This window comes from Lolium rigidum, chromosome 3 (genome assembly GCF_022539505.1).
Source record: "Lolium rigidum isolate FL_2022 chromosome 3, APGP_CSIRO_Lrig_0.1, whole genome shotgun sequence".
In the NCBI taxonomy this organism is placed as follows: domain Eukaryota; kingdom Viridiplantae; phylum Streptophyta; class Magnoliopsida; order Poales; family Poaceae; genus Lolium; species Lolium rigidum.
The window spans coordinates 212,132,570-212,142,589 of record NC_061510.1 but is presented as its reverse complement, the minus strand read 5'-3'; the positions used below and the strand labels follow the sequence as shown (position 1 = coordinate 212,142,589).

Sequence of the window (10,020 nt, the reverse complement as noted above, 5' to 3'; positions counted from 1 at the left end):
TGCCATTCAGAGTAGTTTATCATCATATCATCAAGAAGTTTTGTTGCGGCGCCTAAGGTGATGGACATAAAGGTACCTCCAGCAACTGAATCCAATAGGTTCCGCGAAGAAAAATTCAGTCCTGCATAAAAGGTTTGGATGATCATCCAAGTAGTTAGTCCATGGGTAGGGCAACTCTTCACCAAAGATTTCAGTCTTTCCCATGCTTGAGCAACATGTTCATTATCCAATTGCTTAAAATTCATTATGCTACTTCTCAAAGATATAAATTTAGCGGGAGGATAATATCTACCAATGAAAGCATCCTTACATTTAGTCCATGAATCAATACTATTTTTAGGCAAAGATAGCAACCAATCTTTAGCTCTTCCTCTTAAGGAGAAAGGAAACAATTTCAATTTTATAATGTCACCATCTACATCCTTGTATTTTTGCATTTCACAAAGTTCAACAAAATTATTAAGATGGGCAGCAGCATCATCAGAACTAACACCAGAAAATTTCTCTCTCATAAAAAGATTTAGTAAAGCAGGTTTAATTTCATAAAATTCTGCTGTAGTAGCAGGTGGAGCAATAGGTGTGCATAGGAAATCATTATTATTTGTGCTAGTGAAATCACACAACTTAGTGTTCTCAGTAGTATTCATTTTAACAGTAGTAAATAAAGCAAACTAAATAAAATAAATGCAAGTAACTAATTTTTTTTTGTGTTTTTAATATAGAGAACGCAAACAAGACAGTAAATAAAGTAAAGCAAGTAACTATTTTTTTTGTATTTTTGATATAGAGAGCAAACAAAGCAGTAAATAAAATAAAGTAAAGCAAGACAAAAACAAAGTAAAGAGATTGGATGTGAGAGACTCCCCTTGCAGCGTGTCTTGATCTCCCCGGCAACGGCGCCAGAAAAAGAGCTTGATAACGCGTGAAGCACACGTCCGTTGGGAACCCCAAGAGGAAGGTGTGATGCGTACAGCAGCAAGTTTTCCCTCGGTAAGAAACCAAGGTTATCGAACCAGTAGGAGTCAAGGGCCACGTGAAGGTTGTTGGTGACGGAGTGTAGTGCGGCGCAACACCAGGGATTCCGGCGCCAACGTGGAACCTGCACAACACAATCAAAATATTTTGCCCCAACTTAACAGTGTGAGGTTGTCAATCTCACCGGCTTGCTCGTAAACAAAGGATTAAATGTATGGTGTGGAAAATGATGTTTGTTTGTGAAGAACAAGTAAAGAACGAGTTTGCGATAGATTGTATTTCAGATGTAAAAGAATGGACCGGGGTCCACAGTTCACTAGTGGTGTCTCTCCGATAAGAAATAGCATGTTGGGTGAACAAATTACAGTTGGGCAATTGACAAATAGAAAGGGCATAACAATGCACATACATATCACGATGACTACTATGAGATTTAATCAGGGCATTACGACAAAGTACATAGACCGCTATCCAGCATGCATCTATGTCTAAAAAGTCCACCTTCGGGTTAGCATCCGCACCCCTTCCAGTATTAAGTTGCAAACAACAGACAATTGCATTAAGTATGGTGCGTAATATAATCAACACAAATATCCTTAGACAAAACATTAATGTTTTATCCCTAGTGGCAATAGCACATCCACAACCTTAGAACTTTCTATCACTGTCCCAGATTCAATGGAGGCATGAACCCACTATCGAGCATAAATACTCCCTCTTGGAGTCACAAGTATCAACTTTGCCAGAGCCTCTACTAGCAACGGAGAGCATGCAAGAACATAAATAACACATATATGATAGATTGATAATCAACTTGACATAGTATTCCATATTCATCGGATCCCAACAAACACAACATGTAGCATTACAAATAGACGATCCTGATCATGATAGGCAGCTCACAAGATCTAACATGATAGCACATGAGGAGAAGACAACCATCTAGCTACTGCTATGGACCCATAGTCCAAGGATGAACTACTCACACATCAGTCCGGAGGCGATCATGGTGATGTAGAGTCCTCCGAGAGATGATTCCCCTCTCCGGCAGGGTGCCGGAGGCGATCTCCTGAATCCCCCGAGATGGGATTGGCGGCGGCGGCGTCTCTGGAACTATTTCCGTATCGTGGCTCTCGGTAATAGGGTTTTCGCGACGGAGAGTATATGTAGGCGGAAGGGCAGAGTCGGAGGAGGCACGAGGAGCCCACACCACAGGCCGGCGCGGGCCCCTCCTTGGCCGCGCCGCCCTGTGGTTTGGCCATCTCGTGGCCCCACTTCGTATGCTCTTCGGTCTTCTGGAAGATCCGTGGAAAAGTAAGACATTGGGCGTTGATTTCGTCCAATTCCGAGAATATTTCCTTTGTAGGATTTCTGAAACCAAAAACAGCAGAAAACAGCAACTGGCTCTTCGGCATCTCGTTAATAGGTTAGTGCCGGAAAATGCGTATAAATGATGTAAAGTGTGTATAAAACATGTGAGTATTGTCATAAAAGTAGCATGGAACATAAGAAATTATGGATACGTTTGAGACGTATCACTACGATACTGATTCCCTTTGTCACGCGATACTTTACTTGTATGAGGTTCGATCATCGGTATCTCCATACCTAGTTCAACCTCGTTTCCGACAAGTACTCTTTACTCGTACAGTGGTATGTCATCTCTTGTGACCTAGTCACATGCTTGCAAGCTAATCAGACGACATTCCACCGAGAGGGCCCAAAGTATATCTATCCATCATCGGGATGGACAAATCCCACTCTTGATCCATATGCTTCAACTCGCACTTTCCGAATACTTAACCCCATCTTTATAACCACCCATTTACGCAATGACGTTTGATGTAATCAAAGCATCCTTCCGGTGTAAGTGATTTACATGCTCTCATGGTCGAAGGACTAGGTAACTATGTATTGAAAGCTTATAGCAAGTTGAACTTAATGACTTGATCTCATGCTACGCTTATTTGAGTGTGTGTCCATTATATCATTCATCCAATGACATAACCTTGTTATTAAGAACATCCAATGTTCATGATCACGCAACCATGATCATCTATTAATCAACAAGCTAGTTATACAAGAGGCTTACTATGAACTCCTTGTTGTTTACATAACACACATGTATCAATGTTTCGGTTAATACAATTATAGCATGGTATGCAAACATTTATCATAACACACAAAGATATAATAATAACCATTTTATTATTGCCTCTTGGGTATATCTTTAACAGATAATTGGTTGAGTATCAAACCTCCCTCAAGAAGCTTGTGCGGAATAATTTCATCTTAACGTGCATCTTACTGGTTAAGTCCTTAGACATGCAGATCGACTCCAGTTTGAGGCACAGGGCTGCTGGAGTTTTCTACTACATCACTTCCTACAAAATACTATTAGACATATGTCGATGAATAAAAAAAACCTTATGATCCTTTTGCTTCACCTCATTGGTCCATGTATTTGTGTTGGTTTGATATTGTTTATCGAAGTGGGTCTTGTATATAGATGGTTTTAGGTCAAGACGGTTCACCACGAGAGGCGAAATGAGCCACAAGGGGCTAATGGGCCACCATGGCATGGATGGCCGTGTCGTGGGCCCCACCATGCAGCCCCTCGACCTCATGGTTCACTTCTTCATGTGTAGTTGCTTCTCTTCCACAGATACTAATCTGGTAGGAATCCCCTCTCTATTAGAGGCTCGTAAGGTTCTTGAAAGTTCAAAAATACACAAAACAATGGTTTTTGTTATGCATAGTTAAAACCAAAATAAAGGAGACTTGGTGGAAAATCCCTGAAATCGATGTAAAACCATGGTTGGAACCTTTGTTATGATGCAAATATGTTGGAATATGAGACAATAAACTACAAAGTGCATAAATACATTTTTACAGGTATCAGATACCCATTTGTACAACAAGCTACATTTACATTACGTTTGTTGATGGAACACCTATATACTTTTTGTTATATGTTGTTGATATGTTGATTGATACCAAAAGTAGAAAGGATATCACTACTTCAAAACCTAATGTTAAGTAGTGAGTATGAGATGAAAGTTCTTGGTTCTAGTTTGTCGTTTCTTAATCAGCAGAGTTACATTAAGAAAATTCTTCATCGTTTTTAAGTTGTATATCATGCTAAGTCTATTAGTACGGAGTAGTAATTTCTCCTCATTTCAAACTATCGTGCGTCTCAATGTCCAAGTTCAGATGAAGAGCTTGGGTATATGTGAAGATCGTGCATGTCATGATCCGGTCTCATCTTGATTTAGCATATCCAATGAGTTTGATTAGTAGATACAAGGCTAATCCTGGCAAAGAACACCGAAAGGTTATTCATTGGGTTTTAAGCACATTTGTGGTAATTCCAATGCCTTTTTAAAATTCGTCAAAGGTACAGAAGGACTCGTTTGCTACGTGGATTCAGATGTTGCTGTATATTTGAATAAAAGGTGTTTCCTAACATGTTATGTATTGTTTTTTTGTTAGCGGTTGGGTTGTGAACTGCAAGGCTTGCAGCCAATTATTGCTCAGTAAACTGAAAATATGCAAGATCAATATTTATAATAATTCTGCTGATATGATGATAAAACCGTTTTTTTGGGAGCGTCGATTTGGCTCCCGGGAGCATTTGCTCCCGGTTTTTTTCGAAAAATTAGAATAAATCGAAAACTTATCAAAAAATTCCGAAAAAAAATCATGCACGTACCTGACCATGGCACGCACCAAAGTGTAAAATGTCGTTGCAAAATGTCGTCGTATGCGCCTTGGACAAAAATGACAAATTTCTGACATGAAATGAGATCCAAAAATTTGAATCTCAGATCTGGAAATTTGTCATTTTTGTCCAGGGCGCATACGATGACATTTCGCAGCGAAATTTCACAAGGTGGTGTGTGCCATGGTCAGGTACGTGCATGATTTTTTTCGGAATTTTTTGAAAAGTTTTGAAAAACAAAATTTTCTCCCCAAAAATCCGGGAGCAAATGCTCCCGGGAGCCAAGACGAATTTCCGCGTTTTTTTTTCCAAGTTTGAGCGATGCTAGCTATTACCTATATTCCATAGTATGCTAGCGTCTTTGTTCCAAAATAGCGTGCTTAACTTTTTATAGATACCCATTAAAAACAGTATCTAAACAAATTTAAGCAACTTCTTTTGTAACAATTTTTAAACTAGGATAGTAGATAAGGCAGTAGCAAAATATTAGTACTTATCCCCGGCGTCGTGGTCGCCACATTTGCGGTCCAAATCTCTTGTTCTGCGTTGCCCTCGCGTCCTACCGTGCATTTTATTTTGAGGTAATGTGTACCGTGCACTTGATCTCGTTTTTTTGGTCTAAAATTGAGCATAAACCCAGAGCCCCTCACATTATTTGTGACGATTATCCAAGCACCGCTGCCCACCTCTCCCTTTTCCCTCTTTTCCTCCGATTATTATTCTTTCTTTTAGTAACTCTTCCTAGATTCCTCCCCCTACCACCAAGGAACAAGGGAAGCCCCGCAATTGCGCAAAACCTGGCGGGCCGCACCTAGAACACAGCGCGGCGCGGACCGAGTCCTCCGGCCGCTACCGGAGCGGGACCATGCCGCCGCCGCTGGAGACCCTCCTCGGCGCCACCGACCTGTGGCGCCCCACGGCCCGCGGCGGCGGCTGGGCCACCGCCGCCGCGCTCCTCCTGCTCCTCGCCTCCCACCTCGCCGTCCTCCTCGCCCGCCGCTACCGCCGCGGCCGCCTGATCCAGCCGGAAACCGCGGCCGCCACGCCTGCCGCATCCCCCGCCGCCTCCCCCTCCTCCGGCTCCAGCACAGGGTCGGTCGGACGCCCGTTTGCCCCTTCGGCGCGGTTTTTCTGTGCCTGATTTTACCGGCGGGGGAGGCTGACTGACTGACTGGCTGTGCCGTGTTTAACTTTGGTGGAGCGCAGGATGGAGGGCCTCGTGACGGAGGACGATCTCAGGGAGCTGGTCACCAGCTTGGGGGTGGGCGCCCGTGCGCCGGAGCTGGAGGGCTGGGACCCTGTGATCGCCATGGGGAATGACGCCGTCTCGTACAAGGCGTGGTGCGACAAGACCAAGGTAGTGCTGAATCCTTTCTCATTCTTCTTGTTCGTATCTAACACGCGCGTGCTTTAGCACTTGCCAGATTCTGAATAGTGTTGTTGGGTTCAGTGCAATGATACTAGGCCAGAAACACGTTGAGGATTTTTATGCTACCTCATAGCAGAGGCTAGGTGGGATTAATTAATGGGTGCAGGTAGTCGGCCACCGCCATCAAAACATCTCAAGGCCACCAATGAAACTCTGAATATTGGTTTTGTGTTCTTCAGCAAATGGATATGTTTTCCCCTTTCACATGAAAATTGAGATGTCTTCCTGGGATTAGTCAGAACTCCTAACGGTCGCAAGAGTTACCACTGATTGACTTGTAGTCTTCGTGGAATTTCATTGGGCCCTGGAGTTGTTGCTGGATTCTAAACAATAGTTTGCCATGACAGTTTGAGGTTTTTATTTATACTATCTTATGCTTTGAAATGCAGGACGGCCCACCTAAGTATCTCAGTGTGACAACTTATGAGGGGTGTTCAACAGAGCTTTTGAGGGACTTCTACATGGATAATGAGTATAGGATGGAGTGGGATAACACCGTTACAAAGCATGAGCAGCTGCAGTATGACGAAAATAGCGGAATTGAGATAGGGCGAACACTCAAGAAGTTCCCTATTTTAACGCCAAGAGAGTACATCTTGGCATGGCGAGTTTGGGAAACAAATGACAATTCTTTCTACTGTTTGGTCAAGGTTAATCACATCTCCCTCACCCTCCCTGCATATTGCATTATATTCGTTCATAATTCCACACTACTGTGCATCTGTCATGGTATCTTTTTGTCAGATATAAATGGTTGCCTGCACTTTCGTTATTCTGTTTGTTCTGTACAGATGAAGTAATTTACTCACCATACATACATTCATGTACACTTATCATAATCTCAAAAGCTTCGGTTTGCTTCCTCGAGATTAAAATATCTGCTAATAATGTATCACCTAGAAATTAGCTATGTTCTTGGAATCAATCACGAAATTAAGTTGAGGAAGCCGCTGGTACATCTAAAATGTTCAATGCTAACTTGAAGTTCAAGATTTAACTCACTGGTGTGACTGCATATACCCATGTTGTCGCTGTAATGTATGCCAATTATAGAAAACATAAAATCACTCGAACTAAGGTTGAACCAAGAAAACATAAAATCACTTAAACTTCCCAATAAAAAAATCACTTAAACTGAGGTTGAACAAAAAGAAACATAATCACTTTAAACAAAAATTGAACCCTCTAAGATCACAGGTCAGAGATAAGAGGACAGAAACTCCATCCGATCAAGGAGTTCTCTGTAATAATCAGTAAACCTAAGTCTGCAGTTTTTTCTCTAATGGAACCTGCTCCTGTGGTTTTTTTGTTTCTTTACTGGTCCAAATAATACTCTAGACACAAGTTTTATTGAAGCCTCTTTCTCATATATCTCATTTGTCTCGGACCTTTTCTAAGAAAGTCAAGGTATTTCGAGTTTTTTGTTGATGTGGACAAAGTAAGGAAAAAACATGTCGCTTGAAACAAATAGAGCTAGAGTTCTTAAACATATACAAGTTGTTACCTGATGACGCCCGAGTTGCTCCATATGAAGTATAAATGAGAATCACCTTATTGCTATTGCGGCATGACCTAATTGTCTTGTCTAATATGCTCATGCTTGCAGGAATGTGAACACTCTCTTGCGCCAGTACAAAGAAAATTTGTTCGAGTACGACTTCTGAGATCAGGATGGTGTATTAGGAAAGGTAAGTCAAGATTGATACCAGGCGTACTATTTGGTATTTACCTTTCTCTCCGAAATACATGACTGTAGACATTGGCATAGTGATGCAACTACCGCAAGATTGATACCAGGCTACCGTTTGGTATTTACCCTTCTCTCCGAAATACATGACCTTGTAGACATTGACACAGTGATGCAACTACGTTAGCAAAGAAAACAAAAAAACATACGGAATTATGAAAATATTTCACGAAAAAACTATTAATGTTCCATTGACCTGTCTCAGTAATCCTTTTACATATCAATAGTCAAAGTTAGAAGAACTTGTCTGCACGAGAAATTTGACTGCACACATTCTAGGATATCATCCATTTTAGAACAGAGTTAGTATATCATATATGTGTAGTTTGTTTCTAATTTAATATTTACACTCTTACAGTCCCTGGAAGAGATGCATGCCAAATCACAGTGCTGCATCATGAGGACAATGGCATGAACATCGAGATGGCAAAGCTCGCCTTTTCCAAGGGAATCTGGAAATACATTTGCAAAATGAATAATGCTTTACGCCGGTATCCTCAGCACCGTGGTGCGTCAATATCAATCTTGACCATGAGAAGACTTATCAAGAAGGTTGGTGCTGTGTACTAGTTTATCAATTCATGTCAATTTATTGCTTGTTATGGATTTGAATTTGTCTCTTGTTTGCTTCCATGATCGAAATACAACAATAGAAGCAGTGTAATTGCTTTGAGCGATTGGATATGTTTATAAGTTGCAACAGCCTATTCTTTTGAAATTTTAATTTCTGTACCCACGCAATTTGTGGATGTTTTACTGTTGTCGTTTATAGTTCTTGCTCTGACGAAGCTCTTTGCGCAACAGTTTCCCCAGGCCTTGCAGACCAACGTGGATGAAAGTCATCGATCTCCAGTGAATACAGCTGCTGCAGCTGTAGTTACTTCTACAAATTCGCCCGGAACTTCACCCTGCAAGCAGCTAGGAAAGAAGCCAACACGGGAAACGATCGCAAGTGGACTTTTGCTTATTGGAAGCATCGTTTGTCTGTCTAAAGGCCGGTCAAACCTTGGCGCTCAGCTAGCGATGGCATTCTTCCTGAAGAAGACCTTTAAGAAAGACAAAGAATCAGCCTCGCCCAGGGGAAGAACTGATGCGGCGGTGCCCACACACTTGTAGTAGGACTGGCTTAAGATGTTGAGATTGCCTATTATCGTTATTTTAAGCAAACCAATACTCCTTACTTGAAAAGGCACGATTGTACAATGTTCTCGTAGCAAATTATGTAAATAATAAGTTTTGAAATAATAACCTCTCTTGCCAATTTAGCACTTTGGGGTGATATTTAGTTATTTTCGCAGCTCTGTGATTACGCCGAGGCTTACTAACTAGCACTACATTTTGTATAAAGTAGTAAGTGTGCGTGTAGAACCCATGCCTGTAAAATATAACACATGTTCTTTGAATCTCATTTCTCTTTGTTGAGATGTTTTTTTTTATATCTAGTTTCTGTTCACCAAGTCACTTAGGGCATGGTCAATGCTCCATCGTGGACAACTGCCATGTAGGTTCAGATGGTCCTAATCAGCCTCTACCTAACACATGCAGATTAAAGTGGTCTCTTGTAGGAGATCTCGCCTCTCAATGCTAAAAGTTGGAGTAGTGAGAGAGAGCCGGTGAAGTAGAAAAGAGGTGGAGAAAAAGTAGTTTGAGTCAGGTTGTGAGGACCATTGCATGTGATATCTTGGAGTGTTGTAGTTGATTTCTACCTCCTATTTTATTTCTTCGCTTACGTGGAAACTTGGGGCAGTAGGTAGGTGCTGCCCTTATTGTACATGCCCTTAATAGGTCTCATGACCCAATTGTGTGCACATATATGTGCAATGTAGGATTCATGATTGTGCAAATTTAATGTTGAACTTTGCAATAATTTTATTTAAATTTTGCAACAATTAGTCTTCTCGCGCATGAGGGGGCGCATGAGGTCTGGCCTGGGCACTCGCTCACTGGAGGAAGCTAGATTGCCAACCAGCAGCGGACATTGAGTTGATTGGCAGGTGGAGTTCGAGGCATGGTCATGGGTTTGCGCAGAGGGACCTATGGACATCGACCATCTTAGTCTTCTGGTGTATATGGCGGCACCGAAATGACGTGGTTTTCAACGGTACCAGCCTGGCCGTGTCATCGTGTCGATGATCAAGATGAAGATCA

The 10,020-nt window shown here is 41.8% G+C and overlaps 1 protein-coding gene across 1 annotated transcript; it reads left to right on the top strand.

Annotated features, from left to right (window-relative positions):
* Positions 1 to 5,480: 5,480 nt before the first annotated feature.
* Positions 5,481 to 9,137, top strand: LOC124702968. Its single transcript, XM_047235154.1, has 6 exons — positions 5,481 to 5,788; positions 5,903 to 6,053; positions 6,515 to 6,775; positions 7,732 to 7,813; positions 8,231 to 8,424; positions 8,677 to 9,137. Exons 1-6 carry the CDS (start codon positions 5,562 to 5,564, stop codon positions 8,986 to 8,988), a joined length of 1,227 nt encoding a protein of 408 aa, XP_047091110.1. The 5' UTR covers positions 5,481 to 5,561; the 3' UTR covers positions 8,989 to 9,137.
* Positions 9,138 to 10,020: the final 883 nt, after the last annotated feature.